General features: G+C 35.0%; 1 protein-coding gene across 4 annotated transcripts in view; it reads right to left on the bottom strand.

Annotated features, from left to right (window-relative positions):
- The window catches only part of Grm5 (glutamate receptor, metabotropic 5), a 551,083-nt gene that overhangs the window by 311,830 nt on the left and 219,279 nt on the right, over positions 1 to 19,974 (bottom strand). For all 4 annotated transcript variants that reach the window (XM_011241643.3, NM_001143834.1, NM_001081414.2 and 1 more), the window contains one exon: positions 19,170 to 19,419. In XM_011241643.3, the coding sequence (XP_011239945.1) occupies positions 19,170 to 19,419 (250 nt within the window). The remainder of the gene's footprint in view (positions 1 to 19,169; positions 19,420 to 19,974) is intronic.

Genomic DNA, 19,974 nt, shown 5'->3' with positions numbered 1-19,974 from the left:
ATGATATATGTATATATATATATGTATATATATATATCGAAATTCAATACATTTCACTAACATACCTCAATGTCATAATCATAATGTCAAGTGCATATATATTTAGAGTAGTTATACTTTTTAATGAATCATTCTATAAATATATATATATATGTGTGTGTGTGTGTGTGTGAGTGTATACATATATATATATATATATTATGTCTAATTTATGTGTGAGTCTGGATTTTTTGGATATGAAAATAGTTTTATACCCTTAATTTATGCTCTCATTTGCTCAATACACTGATTTCCATAATTTGTTTCTGAATCACTGGTTTTCAGTGCTTATGGTTTGTTGTTTCATTTTATTTTTGTGAGACAACAGATAGCTGGATCTTGTTTTATAATCCAGTTTCTGTATTTTCATAAGTTGGGCCCATTTAAAATTATGATTATTAGAGATTTGCTTATTCCTCTAGTTTTGCTCTTTCTCTGGATGGCAAATCTAATTACTATTTAATCCTTCCTCTCACCCTTTGCTGGTATTTCAAATTTACTTGTTTTCTGTGCTGAACATAAATTATTTCTTCCAATGTTCTATTGTTTATCTAGTTCTTTTGTGAAACATTTCTTTCTGTGCTTTTATGGCTGATACCAACTTCCTTACCTATTCTGTGTGTCCTGTCCATTTAAGTATATTCTTCAGAAGTAGCTTTGTGGTCATCAACTATCTTAGTCTGTTCTTTTCTTGAACTATGCTATTTTCTCTATTGATTTTTATTTTATTTTGAAATTTTATATATTTTTACTTTATGTGTATATGTTTTGCTTGCATATGTGTCTGTGTGCCACATGCATGCAATGCCTACACAAATCAGAAAAGAGTGACAGACCTGTTTGGACTTGAGTTGCAGATGATTGGGAGTGGTTGGAATTCGTCTCTGGTTCTCTTGTAGAGCAGTGAGTTCTTTTAACCACTGAGCCATTTCTCCAGCCCTCTCTGTCAAATTTTAAAGGAAACTTTGACAGATATAATTAACTTTTTTAGTAAGAATTTACTTTCAATGCTTGTCATATGTCATTTCATGCCTTTGTGTCTTTTATAAATTCTCTTGAGAGATATATTATTCCAATATACTTTTATTCTAAGTGAATGGGAATGTGATCATTACCCATTTTAATATTGTTTCTTAGTTTTGCATTTTGAGATGTTGATTATGATACAATGTGGATTTCTCTGCTTATGTAGATGTAGGGATTCTAAATGCCCATTTATTTATTTATACTTGGGAAATTTTTTCCTATAATATCAAAAAAATTTATTCTCCATAAATTTATATTTTATATCACCTTCCTCTACCTCATTGACTTTTTATTATTAATAACAGTTTATAGGTCATGGACATTGGGTCAGGCTATTCTCTTCATTTTCTTCATGGTTGTTTAAACTTTTTGACTTTGAGCTCCATCCCTTTACTCTTCTAGCCTGAGTCCCCTGCTCATGGTATCCACTTTTTAATTGGCTGAGATTTTCATTTGAAATATTTCTATTTCTTTTTTCTTTCTTTTTTATGAATATTTACCTTTACTGAAATAGATATTTTTATACAATATATTCAATTATAGTTTCCCTTCCCCTTACTCCTCCAAGTTTCTCCCCACCTCCTCTCTCATCTTGATCTATACCTTTTATTTATTTTATTTTTTAAAAGTTTGTATTTTACTCCAAACACCCCCATCCACCCTCTGACTGTTCCACATCCTGTACCTCCTCCCCACCCTCTGTCTCCAAGTGAATGTCCCCACCCCCCACCCCACCTGACTTCTAAACTCCCTGGGGCCTCCAGTCTCTTGAGGATTAGGTTCATCATCTCTGAATGAACACAAACCCAGAAGTCCTCTACTGTATGTGTGTTGGGGGACTCATATCAGCTGGTGTATGCTGTCTGTTTGGGGGTCCAGTGTTTGAGAGATCTCGAGGGTCGAGATTAATTGAGACTGCTGGTCCTCCTACAGGATCCCTCTTCTCCTCAGCTTCCCTAATTCTTCTCAGCCTTCCCTAATTCAACAACAGGGCTCAGCTGCTCCTATCCATTGGTTGGCTGCAAATATCTGCCTCTGACTCTTTCAACTGCTTGTTGGGTCTTTAGGAGGGCAGTCATGATTGGTCACTTCTTGTGAGCACTCCATAGCCTCAGTAATAGTGTGAGTCCTTGGGACCTCTCCTTGAGCTGCATCCCACTTTGGGCCTCTAGCTGGACCTTCTTTTCCTCAGGCTCCTCTCCACTTACATCCTTGTAAATTTCACACAGGAACAATGATGGGTCAGAAATGGCAACCTCATCCCTTACTTGATGTCCTGTCTTCCTGCTGGAACTGGGTTCTATAAATTCCCTCCCTTACTGTTTGAGTTCTTAGAGTCTCTTACCTCCCAGGTCTTTGGAGGGTTGTCCCAACCTCCAATTTCCTGATATTGTCTGTTTCCATTCTTTCTGCTGGCCCTCAGGGCTTCAGTCCTTTTCCCTCACCCAATTCTAAATCAGGTTCATCTCGGTCGCCCACTCCCCTGCCCCTATCTACTTTCCCTCCCAGGTTCCTCCCTCCCTCCCCACTGTGATTGCTTTCTTCTTCTTCTTCTTCTTCTTCTTCTTCTTCTTCTTCTTCTTCTTCTTCTTCTTCTTCTTCTTCTTCTTCTTCTTCTTCTTGTCTTTTTTTTCTGACTTTTTAATTGATTACTCTTACTCAGTTTTTTTTCTCATCTGTAGTGGTTAGTTTCTCCTCTTGTATGGTTAATTTTTCTCTTTAGGTCATTGATTAACTTTCTTACTTTATATGCTTGTTTGTATTCTCCTTCAGTCATTTACCAAATTGGTTAGTACAGGTTTTCTTCTGGAGATTCACCCATTTCTGTATCTTGAAGTTTACAGGTATCTGCTTGAATCATTTTGAAGTTTTCACATAGCCTGACTTTTCATGTATCTTGTGTTTATGTTGTGATTTGAGAATCTGTTGCTTTGGATAAATCTTCTTGTTTTACTTGAGGATTTTTTTATTAGCATATTTTTTAGCTCAATTCCAAGTGTCACTCAGAGAGAGAATAGAGATGTCAAAACAATTAGCAAACTATATAGAATATATAAGTACAGTGGAAGTCTGTATAATTCCCACTCTCATTTCACTAATGATAATAAAACAAATAGACAAAATTAACATGGATTGTTCATGAGGTTTAAAATTACTTAGAGTAAATGTAGAAACCACTTAAATGAATGAGTTCAAGAAAGTTTTAGTGAATGGATATAAGATAGAGGAGGGTGATATTACGTAAAGAAAAAGAAAATGAATGGGGAAATAGAATCTTGTAAAATGAAAAGATAGAGGAGCTTTTGAGGAATGAATAGGCTATAGCAAACACTGCAAGATTCCAAGATTATACTTACTGGAGTGCTCTATCTTCAGAGTCAGGTATGCTTGAAATATGAGAAACAAGCATGGGATCGATATTTCTACCAGAAAATGTGTCCTTATAATTTCAAGTATCAACAAGCATTCATCCCCCAATCCTGTTGGAGGGATGTGCCTGTGGATATAAAGTAGTCCATTGGTGCTTTGGAAATCTTGGAGCATACAGTAATAACCTTTAGTCAGAATGGACATATTAGGGTTATATACTACCTGACCACAGTTTTCTTACTTTCAAAATCCAGAATGATTCTTATCTGATGAAGTCTATCTTTCCCTATATACTTTACTACCTAGGCTGAAACTCTTGCAAATTGTCATTCTGTGTGTGTCAGTAAAGTTCTTTGGCTTTCTATGTCATCCTCCAAAGGTTGGCTCTCACTCTGCTCCTTGAACATATTATATTTAAGCCCCATGACTTGTGATTATTCCCTATTCTCAGTTCCCTGTAGTACTCAGTATTAAGCATTAGGTTCTCTCTCAAAATGATGCCAAGCCATAACCTTCTGGGCCACAAAGACCATCTTCACTGTGCCACTGCCTTACTGGAAGTCCCTGTCTCAGCAAGACCTACAGGTAACTGTGAAGCTTCGGAGGGTTAGGTGCTTATACTGTGAGCAGAATTGAGAGTCTTTTATGGCCACAGACACTTGGTTTTCTTTTTCTATTCTTTTCTATTTGATAGCTTTATGCCAATTTAACATAAGCTAGAATCATGAGAGAAAGGATCCTTGATCAAGAAAAATGCCTTACTTAAACATGGATGTAACCAAGCCTATAAGGCAGTTTCTTAATTAGTGATTTTTGTTGGAGGAGACACAGAATTGGTGATGGGGTAACTCCTGGACAGGTGGCCTTGGGTTTTATAATGAAGAATGAACACGTAATGGAGAGCAAACCAGTAATTATCATCAAAAGAGACTGAGAGAATAGCCAAACAATGACTGGACCAATTTGAGACCCATTCTGTGGGCAAGAACCAATCCCTGACACTATTAATTATAATGTTATGCTTGCAGACAGGAGCCTAGCATAACTGTCCACTGTTAGACTCAGCAGCAAATAGAAACAGATGCAGAGACCAAAAAGCAAACATTAGAAGGCACTCAGAGAGTCTTATGGAAGAGTTGGGGGAAGAACTGAGGGATCTAGAAGGAAAGGGTACTCTACAATACCAACATATTCTACTAACTTGGATCATTGGGGGCTACCAGAGACTGAATTACCAACCAAAGAGCAAGTGTGGGCAAGATTTAGCTCCCTGCTCCCCCAGCACATATGTAGCAGATGTACAGCTTCACTCCAATTCACAAGAACTGGAGCTGGACTAGGTGGACTCTCCCTGATCCTGTTGCCTGCCAGTTGATCCCATTCCCTTGGGTTGCTCTCTCTAGTCTCAGTGGGAGAGGATGCCCCTAGATACCTAGTGGGGGTTCTCCCCTTTCTCAGAGAAGAAGGGGAGGGGTGATGGAAGGAAGGGCTGTAGGAAGGGGTATTGAAAGGAGGAGGGATACAATTACTATTTAAACTAATGAACTAACTAAATTGATAAAAAGAGCTCATTATTTCAACGTTATATATTAAAGGAACATTGAAATAAATTAAATTAAGGTAGTTTGGGATATAGTGCAAGTAAGAACTGATATTGTCTTGATATCTTCAGATACTTTTATATATTGTCTTAAATGCTGCATGTTCTACATTGTGACTTAGAGATGATATGTATTATTTTGGGGAAATTTTTTCATTTATTATATAGGAGAGGTTATTTTGTCTTGTTTTTTAGTTAGAACATGTCTTTTATATGACACATTGTGATCATACTCCATTCCCTTTGTGGAGAGCTCTTGGTGCCACTTCAAGGATGTCAGCAAGAATATTTACATTGGATAGGACAAGAAAGTAGGCCCAGGCAAGAATTTGACACTGGGCTAAGACAAAGAAGTAGGCTTAGGATAACTACAGCTGGTGAATGTGTTCCTTGAATCTTGATCCTTCTTGTAAGTCCCTGAATATAGTGACCTTGGGACCTTTGTTTATGCCTTGTTTGTTTCTTGAGTACTTTGTTCATACCTTGTTTGTTCCTTGATTATTTTGTTTATGCCTTAGAACTGACCATATTCTTTGCATGTACCTAGAATGATATAAAAGCAGACTGGGATTATAATAAACCCGCTTCAGCACTTGCTGGGATGATACTATAATATTGTCTAATTGACTCCTTTTTCTTTAATCCCCAACTCCCTCCCTCAAGACCCTGTTGACTGACTGAATAGGCTTGGTCATCCCTTTAGCATCTGTGATTTGCCCTCCCACATGTTTGTGTCCAACTGGTTTTCAAAGTCCTCACTTCTTAGTCTGAATGCCTTCCTTTGTTTTTTGTTCTGTTTTGTTTTTCTTTTCTTTTCTTTTTTAAAATTAGACATTTTCTTTATTTACATTTCAAATGTTATCCCCTTTCCTAGTTTCCCCTCCAAAAATCCCCTTTGCCCTCCTGCCCACCCCTGTTCCCCAAACCACCCACTCTCACTTCCTGGCATTCCCTATACTGGGGCATAGAACCTTCACAGGACTAAGGGTCTCTCCTCCCATTGATGACCAACTAGGCTATTCTCTGTTACATATGCAGCTAGAGCTATGAGTCCCACCATGTGTTTTCTTTGATTGGTGGTTTAGTTCTAGGGAGCTCTGGGGGTGCTGGTTAGTTCATATGCCTTCCTTAATGGTGCACACGTGAAAAGTGGAAAGTTCACACAGAAGCTCACTGAGACTTTTAACAATTACATAATTACATAATCATCTAGGCATTTTAGAGCACTGGTAACTTAATATTTTTACTTTACCAACTTCTAAGAGATTATCATAAATTACTGCCATTTCATATGCGAAAAGATGTTTTACTCCTGCAATAAAAAAGACACTTATCTATTTATAATTAGATAAAGCTTATTTAAGAATTTATAAAACTAAGATGAAAGGCTGGTAAGCAGTTGATAAAATGGTGTCTCATATTCATGAGCAGATTGCTCCATCAAAATTATCTTGCCTTTGACAGAAAAAAAAAGAATATAGCTGATAATTTACACAAAATAACAAAGTTATTATAGTTAAAGCTGTTTCTTCAGATTTTAACTAGATAATTGGTACTACATGGTCTGCATGTAGACCATAGTACACTGGTATTTTTTTATTATATTACATTTAATATAACTTGGCAGTGATATGGAAACAAATTGGTACTTGTTGAAGGCATAAGTCAATAAGAACCGATATTAAAAAAACTTTATATGCCTCAGTACAGGAGAACGCCAGGGCCAAGAAGTGGGAGTGGGTGGGTAGGGGAGTGGGGGGGGGGAGAGTATGGGGGACTTTTGGGATAGCATTTGAAATGTAAATGAAGAAAATACCTAATTAAAATAAAGAATTATGTAAATTCACAGATCAAAATAATTACATGCACAATCAATTGAATTCCTTATTATTTTATTCTGCTTTCACTTTAAAGTAGAACTTGTAGCCTTCATGCATGTCATCTAAAGGCCTTTGGACCCTGCAAGATCAGGCACTAGTTAATTTGTTTAATGTTAGTGTATTTGAATACCCAGTGTCTGTTTTCAACCATCTGGTCTTATTGCCACTGAAGTATCATGCATGCAGTCACAGGATAAACAAATTTGAATGCCATAATGTCCACAAAAGCATATTGAAATCTTTAATATCATAATATAGTAAAAATACTAATATGAATATGGTTATGGTGTTGAGTCACAATTCACAAAACCAAATTCTAAAGTAAATCAAATTGGAAAAAACAAAAAACAAACAAACAAACAAGAAAATCCCAGCAATAAAAAAACCCACAAAATCTTTTTTACCTGGAAATCATGAAATTCTATAAGCTTATAAATGCAATTTTCCCACCAAAGAGCTAAATATTGACCATTTTTGATTTGTTAAATCATTCTATTCTAAAAGATAGACAAAACTAAGTGAGATTCTCAGGCTACAGCTGTCTCTTGAGAGTTCAGCATTAAAGGTAGATAAATTTTAATGATTTTGACCTATCATTAAGGCAGATTGGTGGAATTAAAAAGTTTATTTATAATGATTTTTAATACCTTTCTCTCAGACTAAATTAATGACTGGTACAAATTGGTACAAATAATTCTTTCTTTCTTTTTTTTTTTTTTTACTTTTTTTTTAAATATAAATGGATGATCCATGGAAACACAGACACCTCTATGTAAATTCAACTTCAACGTAGTGCAAATGGTAATACTTTATGAAGAATGTCATATACCTCTACTTTTACTTCCACCTAGTTTGCTGTGGGTAAATCCTGGACTGATTTTTCCTGCTCCACCTCAAGATAAGGTCAGACCTTGATGTTTGTCATACTGCAAACATCAAGCGTGGACTCAAGGAATTTATCTTCATGAGCATGCCCATTTGAATGAAAGGCTCTAGAATCTTTAGTTTGTAATTTCCTCCAAATACATTGTGATTTTTCTGAAGGAAGACTCAAGTGCACAAAGTGTCAGACATTGAGAACAGTGAGGGGACTGACTTCCTTGGTCTGCAATCCGGATTAGTCTACCTTGGCTGGTAAGGGACAAGCCAGTTTCTTCTCATAGACCTGCTGTCTCTAATCTCAAATAATGCTGGACTTCTAACTGTGGAACTCTGAATAACTCTATTTGCCACAGTAAGTGATAAGAGTTCTATTTTCACATGCCATTTTATCATTAAATGCATTACTCTTTTGAAGATACATGATTTGTACAATTATGCCTGGCTATAAATACTTAAGTAGGGAAACTTGGCAATCCTATTGAGAAGGTGATATGTGAATGAACATTTCAGATGAGAATCCCAATAATAAGTGTATCTGTGAGAAGGTTTATATAGACAAACTAAATCACTGTAAGATTGGGAATAGGGTAAGCATATTGTGGTGAGATTGGAATGGATGAAGGGACGGTCTAACATGACTAGAAACTCACAAACACATAGAAAGAGTTTACAATGTTAAAACTAGCACATATTAAAATATTTTAGATAAAATTAAATAATTTGGCGCTGAGTAGGGGGTCTTTCAGAGGTATTCATTATTCCTGTTGCTTTGAACAATATGTTCCCAGAAGTTGAAGAAAAAAAGTATCAACTCCTTTGTTCTTGGCCCTCTGACTATTGAGAAATGCAGCACTGAATGTTACAACCTGTTCCTGTGTCCCCCACAGCACTCCTACTACCGGTCCTACTGGTGTCAATGAGTCCCTAAAATTCCAAGAGATCAGAAATTTAAAACTAGAAATTATGTGCAAAGCACAGCTGCTTCTGAGTGAGTGCTGAAAGCACCAGTCGTAATATTGTTGTATAAGTAATTAGTGTATGAATAATTGTGAGAACAGGATCAGAGTCACCCAAATTTTACATAGTCAAGCAGACAATGTTAGGTTTCATAGGGCACTCTGTTTCTTTAGCAACTCTTCAATACTTCGTTGTTACCATTTAGCTAAAGTCATTTTGCAAATGAGTGTGGCTGTGTGTCAATAAAGCTTTTACTCATCTTAGGAGTTTCACTAAACCATATTGGTTGTCTAGAAAACCAGAGCAAGGCATATGGCTCTGACCTGCTTTTATCAAATCATCATATTCTGTCTTTGTCTTTGGCTATCTATGGATGTTTGCACAACTTGTAAAGTATATGAAAACTTTTACACTTACTGAAGCCTATGTTTTTATAATGATTTCCTGTTGAAATAGTTCGGCTTAAAGTTTTCAGGTAGTCACTGATTTTGGTTTTTTGCTGACTTATATGCTTTGTTTTGTTTTCTTTAATAAAAGGTACAATTGTATTTATACTTAAAAAAAAAGACAAAACCTTAATTTGAAGTATTGCTCTATTCCTTGTCAGAGTTTTTTATATGGGCCAAAGAGAAAAAAATTATTGATATATCATGCTTTTAAAACTAAATTTTATTGTTGAATATAAGGATCATTAAAGCCCTGTAAATGTTTCACCATCATGGTTGAAAAGAATGTAGACTTCTGCCACTGTTCTCTCTGGCTCTGCTTGCATGATCTTGAACAAGTTGGTTGTCCTTTTCCTCATCTATAAAATGAGATCAATCATAACTTCCAAAAATATTTGTTAAAAAGTGTCAACAAATGAACACAAAAGGATGATCATATAGAACAGTATTTGCTAAGCAAAGCATTATGTGGATAGGTACTCTTAACATCTAACAATAAAAATGCCCTAAATGTATTTTGTAAGTACTACCATCCACCAAAGAATCAGAACACAGAGATGTAAATACTCTAGCCCAGCAGGAGACTTCAAGGCTCTGGGTTGTTTTCACTCTACTTAAAATTCATTCCAGGTCCTCTGGTTTCCCTTTCTTTCTTTTCTTTTTTTAAATTTATTTTTTTTATTACATACTTTCCTCAATTACATTTCCAATGCTATTCCAAAAGTCCCCCATACCCTCCCCCCCACTTCCCTACCCACTCATTCCCATTTTTTTTTTTTTTTTTTTTTTTTTTTGGCCCTGGCGTTCCCCTGTACTGGGGCATATACAGTTTGAGTGTCCAATGGGCCTCTCTTTCCAGTGTTGGCCGACTAGGCCATCTTTTGATACATTTGCAGCTAGAGTCAAGAGCTCCGGGGTACTGGTTAGTTCATAATGTTGTTCCACCTATAGGGTTGCAGATCCCTTTAGCTCCTTGGCTACTTTCTCTAGCTCCTCCATTGGGAGCCCTGTGATCCATCCAATAGCTGACTGTGAGCATCCACTTCTGTGTTTGCTAGGCCCCGGCATAGTCTCACAAGAGACAGCTACATCTGGGTCCTTTCGATAAAATCTTGCTAGTGTATGCAATGGTGTCAGCGTTTGGAAGCTGCTTATGGGGTGGATCCCTGGATATGGCAGTCTCTACATGGTCCATCCTTTTGTCTCAGCTCCAAACTTTGTCTCTGTAACTCCTTCCATGGGTGTTTTGTTCCCAATTCTAAGGAGGGGCATAGTGTCCACACTTCAGTCTCCCTTTCTGTCCCTTTCAGATCTTTCTTGTATTCAGACAGACACAAACACCTTTCAAAATCACCAGTAACACAAAGTTTTAGTCAAACATCTATTGACCTTTTTGGTCAAAGACACATTATACTTCTGAGTTTCAGGTTTTTTATTTTGAATGCCAAGTTCAGAGTAACATCAGATTGGACATTAAAGAGAGAGAAAAAAGAAATATCCTTTCAATATTCAAATATGCTTGAAATATTCAAATTTCAAGTGTTTGAAAGAATTTTTCCCTCCTTGAAGACTGGAGGAGGGGATATGAAAATTTTAATTTTTCTCTCCTCCTATTCCTACCTTCTCTTTCTCCAGAGGGAGACTGTGTGTGTGTGTGTGTGTTTCTGTGTGTGTGTATTTCTGTGTATGTTCTTTGTCACTGACAGTGACAGAATAAGACCATCAAGTGATTTTTCTGTGTTTGAACCATTAAATGTACTCCTACAAATGATTGTTACTTCTGCTCCTGTTATGGAGTCAACCTAATCTGCAGTTCACTACTTTACTTCTGTGATTTAAATGATCCCTGTTTAAGTCTAATACTGCTAGACAATCTATGTAATCTTCTGATTTCCCAAGAACCCAAACTTAAATGACTAACTAAACATATCACTTCGACTAGCCTTTGAAGTCAATATTCAAATCTCACACGGTTCTTAAAGATGATAGTGAAAGATTGTAATTTGAAATTGTACAAAATGCCACAAACAGGTTAAAATTGAATGACTGCCATAAAAAACATTTTCAACATTTGTTAATAACTTAATTCCCTTATTTTAAAATGAGCTATTAAAATCAGTTGAGAAAAAGAAACAGAAATAAAATTAACTAAGAGCATGACTGTAGAAGATGTTGGCTGTAGAAAACAGAACTGTATGTCCATTATAGGCATAGAAAAAGATGTATATTGTCACTCTCATTCTGAAGCCCCAACTTCAAACACTGTGATGACATTTTAACTTAAAAGTTCAACAAATAGCAAATAATTTAATAAGATCTCATGTAAGAGAAGAAATAGAAATCTCTCAATTCTCTATTTCTTTGCATGTTTGTTTCCCATTTAAAATTGTTAGTCATGGTCATAAATTGCACATAGACAAACAAAAACACTGATATTAAATGCCCTTCACTTTTCTTACTTTCTGTAAAAGAGGCATAAAAGTGGTATCTATCAAAATTCTTTACAAACTCCTATTACATTTATTCTCTAAGTTCTCGGTGTTTGACGCACATGGTCTAGATAATTGGATATTGGTACCACTAAGCTGCTTACAGATGTGATTGATCTGGTCTTACCAACTCAATATATACAAACAAAACAAAACATAGTCATGATGGGACACAGTTTGACTAGCTTTATTTACATTAACAATTTATTATAAAAATATCTACAGTGTTCACAGATTTTTTTTTAACTAGGTTTCCCGAATCTTCAAGTTGAATCATACAATAAAACTAACATGAGAATTTCTAAGCATTGAAACTGTTAGGTCTCAAACCCGGGACAAATTGCTAACTGGGATGTACATTAAAGTATCATGTTCCCTCCATCCTTCAGTCCTTACCTGTGTCAGGGTCTGGCTAATATACTAGATCCCTTACCCTGAACTTTAGCCCAGAGGCTGGGTTGATTATGTTCCCCAAGCTTCTCTTCCCTATATAATCTAACCATTTTAGTTGCTTAGCCTTTTCATCTATCCTTCACTTTCCTGGCCTTCTCGTCTGGCTCTTCCCTTTCCCTCACCCTGTTTTCTCACATGTATTATAATTATGTCCACTCTGGACTCTTCAGATGTCCCTGCCTCTGGCTATACTCTTCTTTTTATCTCCAATAAACGTTCTTCTCCACCATTCCTTGGGGCAGTCAGCTCCTTTCCATTCTGTAACTGAAACATCTATGTAGCTAAGATTCTTATGACTTTGCATTACTTAGCATTGAGTAAGTGAATTATCCTGTCTGTACATTAAACCTATTGAAGCATTTTACTTATATTCCTATACACTAGCAAAATCATAGGAATCTTAATTCTGACTTGTGTTCTACTTCTTAGAACAGAAATGAAATATTGTCTGTCTGTATATGTTTCCATCCCTGTCTTCCATCCTTCCCAAGTCTCTGTTAAGAGATCCTCTGTTCTTATCCTGCAATATAATAGTATCTAAGAGTATAGCAGAAGCCAAGCATATGTGTTGGCAAATGACTTTGGTGTGGACTTGAAACTGATGATGTGTAACAGTAAAGAGGAATATCTATTCACTCAAAGTTAACATTTATTGTTATGTTTTACTAGAAGGGTTGTTTACTAGTTTATCTGCAAACAGCTTGGTTATAATAAATTTATATTCTTTCACTTTTGAAACTAATGGAGGTTGAATTAGCTAATACTACAATATTCTTATAATTTATAGAGGAATTTTAGTCAGGCAACATAGCTGCTTTTGCAAAGGACCACACCCAAAGAACTTCTAGGTCTTTGTGATATAGTTGGAATAGAGATACGCCTTTCATTCTAGGAGACAAAGACAAGCAGATCTCTGATATCAAGACCAGCCTGGTAAAGAGCAAGTTCAAGGTACAGAAACGCTTAGATTCAGGCATGGTCCTACAAGCCTTTAATCTCAACCCTCAGAAGACAGAAGCCTGCAGATCTCTGGGTACTATCAGTAAGTTAGGTTGAAACAGTGAGTGTAGAGGGAGAGCAATACAGTGGCATTCATAGCAGTACACTGTGGAATTCAGTGGCAGTTTTTACAAGGAGAGTTTTGCAGAGATTAAGTGGCAAAGAGAACAAACTAGACACAGGCAAAGACAAAATGAGCCAGAAAATGAGGAGGAGCTAGAAGAGTAGAACAAATTGCCAGAGTTAGTTTAAGGACAAATAGAGCAATTCAACGAGAAGCCAATAGAAGCCAGTTTGAAACAGCTTGGAGTGAGTCAGAACACCTGAGTTGAACCAGACATTCAGAGTTCAGAAACAATGAGAAAGGATAAGCTTATTCAGCAGTAATCCTCTAAGATGACAATTGTGTCAGACAAATAAAAGCTACTTTTACAATAATTTGCAAGTAGTGTTAAAATTTAAGTACATATACAGAGCATCATCACAAACAAATATAGAGATGTCATCAACAAACAGATCTTTAAGTAGTTTATATACATGTTCTCATTTTCAAGTTCATATTAAATTTTATAACTTCCAAATATTATATCTCTGATACTATATTTTCAAATATAGAAATAAGATAGTATATTCAGGCCATACATGGTGGCACATCTTGAACCCCAGAAATGAGGAGTCAGAGGGAAGAAGATCTCTATCAGTTCAATGCCAGCCTCATCAACAGAATGAGCTTCAGGACAACCAGCACTGCATAGAAAGATCCTGTCTCAAAACACAGACAGTATATTCATTCTAGAAAAATAAACATATTTGGAAATATTACTTTTGTTCCAGTTCTGATTTCTTTCTCCTAAAATCACTGATGTCTTTAGCAAAGTGACCTCATGGACCTCAACAAGACAATTTTATTCTCAACAAGACAACAGACTATTGAGAGCTCAAATGAAAAGCCTTGGTGTCTGGGTCTAAGCAATGCTCATATTCTATTGATTTTCAGCATGATGGGAAGATCTGTCGATGGAGGTATTTGCCTCAGTAGCAGAGTTTTCTTAGTCCGGCAAAATATGTTAATTCAGTTGCATATTAGTTATCCCTTATCCTATATACCTGGATAGTGAAATATTGGACTCTCTAACCATGAAAAAGTCCCTATCCTAAACTTTGTTTTCTAGTTTTTAAGAATCATTCTTTCTCCACATCCTCGCCAGCATCTGCTGTCACCTGAGTTTTTGATCTTAGTCATTCTAACTGATGTGAGGTGGAATCTCAGGGTTGTTTTGATTTGCATTTCCCTGATGATTAAGGGTGTTGAACATTTTATCAGGTGCTTCTCAGCCACTCGGTATTCCTCAGTTGAGAATTCTTTGTTTAGCTCTGTACCCCATTTTTTAATAGGGCTACTTGATTTTCTGAAGTCCATCTTCTTGAGTTCTATATATATATATATATATATATATATATGTGTGTATGTGTATATTTATCTTCTTGTGATATATATATATATATATATATATATATATATATATACAAACATACATACATATATAGGTATACATATATATGTATATATGTGTTTTATATATATATATATATATATATATATATATATATTTATATATTTATATACATATATGTGTGTATATACATATATGTGTGTATATACATGTATTGGATATTAGTCCCCTATCTGATTTAGGATTGGTAAAGATCCTTTCCCAATCTGTTGGTAGCCTTTTTGTCTTACTGACAGTGTCTTTTGCCTCAATTAAAAATACTAGTGTAATTACCATTATTGTGAGTGAAAATGGAAATAAATTAATTTATTAAATCCAAAAAAAGGAATCATTCATCTGAGTATGAAGCAAGCGACAGAAAGACAAAAGAACAGAAATTAGGAGGATTCAGAAAGATAAATTAATTCTCAAAACATTGGAGGATTCATTAGGAATAGGAATTTTGAGGAAATAGCTATGTGTTTTCATGGATTTGTTCCATCTGATTAGCATACCCCTGTGTTATTCTGTAGGAGATAGTTTGGTAGAAAAAAAATAAAGTTCTGGATTATCAGTCATAGCTCCTCGATTCTCTTGTGTGCTGGGTTCTGCCACCTAACATTATGGATATCATTTTCTTCACTTTAAAAAAGAGAGAGAGAGAGAGAGAGAGAGAGAGAGCAAGCGTTTGTTTTTACAACAAAAATTTGTTTTTTTAATACAATGGTAAATATTTTAAAGTATTAGATTATATTTCTGCAAAAAATATATAATACCAGTATTCAACATGGCAATTATTCTCATACTATTTAAGATAATATTACTGTCCAGGAAACCTATAAGATCAAAAACTATTTTCTGTTTTACCCAAAATTGAAGTTCAAGCATTTTAATGATGCAGGTGTGCAATATTTCTCAAATACATGGTTACATGAAAGATGGCAAAGAAACCATTTAATGTAGTATTTTATTCCGATCTGATTTGATAAATTATTCTGCAAATTGTTTTATTAACATCCAATGTGACTTCTTGTTAAAACTGACTGAAGAAATAGAAATGTTTTGGAGATAGTAGAGGGGAATTCTTGATCATGTTGTAAATACTTGAAAGATTTTCACATTTTCTTTCAGAGAAAATAATGAGTAAAACTATAGATATTATAAAGGACTTTTAAATTCAAAATAAAAATACTTTTTATACAAAATTCAGACCTCAAGTAAATATGAATTATAAAGTAACTAATCAATAAAGAGACTGAACAATCTCATACAAAAGATAGCAAATCTGTTTTCTATAGGTTAAATAGCTTAAAAAGAACATTATCTATTTATTCTATCCAGAATAAAATTTAAAGTATCAAATTTTGAATTTTTATTTTGTGGTATAGCAAGCAATACAACTCTTTGTGGAAAATTGCATACACCATAAGTATTGATTTTTTCAATAGCAGTCAGTAATGCCTACATCCTTGTATCTAATAATGAAAAGAGATTCAAGTAGAATTTGAAAAATTGTATGTGATTGTTTAATGTCTTGAGTTTTTCTTTTTTTGTTGTTGGTTTTTCCTTTTTCAGTCAGTATTAACCTTTGGAATATAAAGAGTGTCAATGAACATGTGCATGCTCTACAAAACTAATTTTACATAACTATTGCTCATGTAAGAAATTAAGTCATTCTGGATACTTTAGAAAAATGGATAATATCCATTTGCTGCCTAATGTAGTTATTATCAATGACATAGAGCTTCATACCAAAATAATTCCATCAAGCTGCTGCTATCATTTTAGATACAAGAATTAGGTAAATAAAGTGACTGTCATAAAATATACCCAGGCAGGAGCTAAGTGTCAACATAAAAGTTATGATCAGTATTTTGAAAAGTAATGAAATGCAGTTTATTTTTTTAAAGCTATTCATTTGTAACAATTGAGGTGACTTCCTTTTGGGGACAGGACTACTGAAATAGGCAGTATTTTTTAAACACAACTTTTTTATTATCATGTTTTTCAGAAAGAGTGTATGATGCATAACTTATTTAAGAATAGAATAGAAATTTACTTGTCACTGAAGAATCATGATTTCCTATTTCTAAAGAGAATTCCGTTAAAACTTGAGGCATCCTTTTGATTTTCTCAAAGAACCAGATCTTGATTTAATTGATACCTTTGTTGTCTTTGTCTCTATCTGATTGAATTCTGCCATGACATTGATTATTTATCTTCTATTCCCCTACCATGTGTGTGCTTGCTTCTTTAAGTGCTTTCATGTGTATTTTTAAGTTGTCAGTATGAGAACGTTCTAAATTCGTTATGGAGAAGTGCTATGAGTATTCCTCTTAGCACTGCTTTTATTGTGTCCCATAAAGTTGAGTATGTTTTGCCCTCATTTTCATTGAATTCCAGAAAGCCTTTAATTTCTTTCTTTCTAATTTTTAATATTTATTTTTACTTTTTAATTTTATGTACATGGGTATGAGGTGCAAATATATGTTAGAAGTACCCATGGACACAAGTGGAAAGAGTTGGATCCACTGGAACTAAAGTTACAAACTATTGTGAGTCATACCATGTTGGTGCTGGGAATCAAACCTAGGCCCTATGGAGAGCACCCAGTGCTCTTAAAAATTGAGCTATCTCTTCACACTCCCCCTTTTAAATTTCTTAATTCTTCACTGACCTAGAGATCATTGAGTAGAGACTTGTTCAATTTCCATGACACTGTAGGCTTTTTAGTGTTTCTTTTGTTATTGAAGTCCAGTTTTAATCCATAGTGATCTGATAAGATATATGGCATTATTTCAATTTTCTTATATCCATTGCAACTTGCTCTATAGTCAGTTTTGGAGAAGGATCCATGAGGTGCTGAGAAGAAAGGTATATTGTGTGTGTGTGTGTGTGTGTGTGTGTGTGTGTGTGTGTATTTGAGTAAAAAGTTCGATAGTTGTCTTTTAGATCAATTTGATTCATAATTTCTATTAGTTTCATTAATTCTCTGTTTAGTTTTTGTCTGGAAGATCAGTCAATTGGTGAAAGTGGGGTGTTGAAGATTCCCACTATCAATGTGTTGGGTTCCATGTGTGATTTAAGCTTAAGCAATTCTTCATTTACAAATGTGGGTGCCCTTCAGTTTGGGATATGTATATTCAGAATTGAGATAACATCTTCATAGATTTTTCTTTTGATGAAGATGAAGTGTCCTTCTCTTTCTTTTGATTAATTTTGGTTTAAAATCTATGTTCTATAGAGGTACTACTCCAGCTTACTGCTTGTATCCATGTCCTTAGAAAACTTTTTTCGAGCCCATTCCTCTGAAATAATGTCTATCTTTATTATTGAGGTGTGTTTCTCATAGTCAGCAGAGTGATTGATCCTGTTTTCACATCTATTCTGCTAACCTGTGTCTTTTTTTTTTTTTTTTTGGATATTTGAGTCCATGAATATTGAGAGATATTAATGATCAGTGATTGTTGATTCTTGTTATTTTGATGTTGGCAGTCTGTGTGAGTGTGTGTGTGTGTGTGTGTGTGTGTGTGTGTGTGTGTGTGTGTGTGTGTGCTGTACTTCCATTGTTTTGTTTTTACTGGTATGAAATTACTTATGTCCTGTGTTTTTTGGGGTTGTAATTTTCCTTCTAGGCAAAGGACATTGTCTATAGGACAAAACAGCAACCTACAGATTGGAAAAGTATCTTTCCAATCCTACATCTGACAGAGGACCAATATCCATCTTTTTTAAAGAACTAAAGACGTTTGACACAAGCAGCACAAATAACTCAATTAAAAATGGGGTACAGAGCTAAACAGAGAATTCTCAACAGAGGAATCTCAAATGGCCAAGAAGCACTTAAAGAGATGTTCAAAGTTCTTTGTCATCAGGAAGTTACAAATCAAAACAACTTTGAGTTTTCATCTTATACAATCAGGATGGCTCAGATAAAAATATCTCAAGTGCTTGAAATGAGGGTGAGAATGTGGAGCAGGAGGAACAGTCCTCCACTGAGGGAAGGAGTTCAAACTTGTATATACATTTTTGAAATCAATTTTTATGGTTTCTCAAAAAACTGGTAATACTTCTACATGAAGAAACATCTATAACACTCCTGAACATATAAACAAAGAATGGTTCCACAAGGAAACATGCTCATCTATGTTCCTGGCAGCTTTAACCCCAATCTCTATAATTCTCTATTAAATGTAAGTTTATATATAAATTATTAAAAACATTTTAAAAGTAACCCCAACATGTTCTATGTATATGTATTTTTTGATATCACTAAACAATTAAGAAACCACTGTATATAAGGATATCATGATTTTGAGGATGTGAAGACTCTGAGATGTTACATGTTGATTCCTGCTTTCATTGCAAATCTGCACATACTGTAGCTATTCACTTTCCATTGTTTCTCTGGTTTTTATAATGTTTTGTGATAGTTACACTCTCCTGATACACAGATTAGGATTGCAACAAAGCAGTCCTTATGCAGCAAAAGTATGGAGCAAAAATTTTGTTATTAATTTTCCAGTGTCACTTACCTGCCCAGAAGTAGAAATTCCCCTGCTAGACCCAAGCGTCTCATGGCCATGAGCAGACCTCGAACTGTCATGCCTTCACAGAAGCAGGCTACCACCCGGGCTTTAGGTAAATGACTTCTGAGCTTTTTCAACAGCTTGTCAAAGCTCTGTTCCCCAGCATTGCTGTAGATTTTGTAAGAGTGGGCGATGCAAATCCCTTCCTTCGCTGACATATCTTTGAAAGCCTCCATCCCACTTTCTCCATAGTTGCCTGTATGAAGATGAACAGACAAAAGAAATATTGAAATAAGAGAACTGAATTTATTAGGTACCAATAAGAATTTTTTATCATAACTGAGAGGTAGAACAAAATGTTTCTGTATACGCATATATTAAACAATGTTCAAATTGTTTTATCTTTCTGTTTTTATTTTACCTTTCATTTTATATTGAAAAATTTAAAAATCTTTTTTCTAGCTTTTCCAAGTTTACAGTTTATCTTATTATCTAACCAGAACATCTTTCTCCAAACTGATTATGATAATAACAGTCAACCAACCTTGCTCATTTTCTTCCTTTCCTTTTTTACCCTAGCCTCTGGGTACTACCCTTTACCCTGTTCCTTTCAATTTCTTTAAGAAGTGAGGTGATATGGTATTTACAAGTCATAACTTATTTACACAATACAATGTTTTTTCTTATGTTTTTCTATCTTCATTCACAATGTCACGATAGCAGATTGCATTCTTTCATATGGCTGAATGTTCCGTTGGGTATAGAAACCAAGTGTTCATCAGTTGGAAAACACTTAAGATGTTTCCATTTA

The sequence above is a fragment of the Mus musculus genome, chromosome 7, assembly GCF_000001635.26.
Source record: "Mus musculus strain C57BL/6J chromosome 7, GRCm38.p6 C57BL/6J".
NCBI classification, from domain to species: domain Eukaryota; kingdom Metazoa; phylum Chordata; class Mammalia; order Rodentia; family Muridae; genus Mus; species Mus musculus.
Note: the sequence above shows the minus strand (reverse complement) of the source record. Positions and strands in the feature narration are given on the sequence as shown.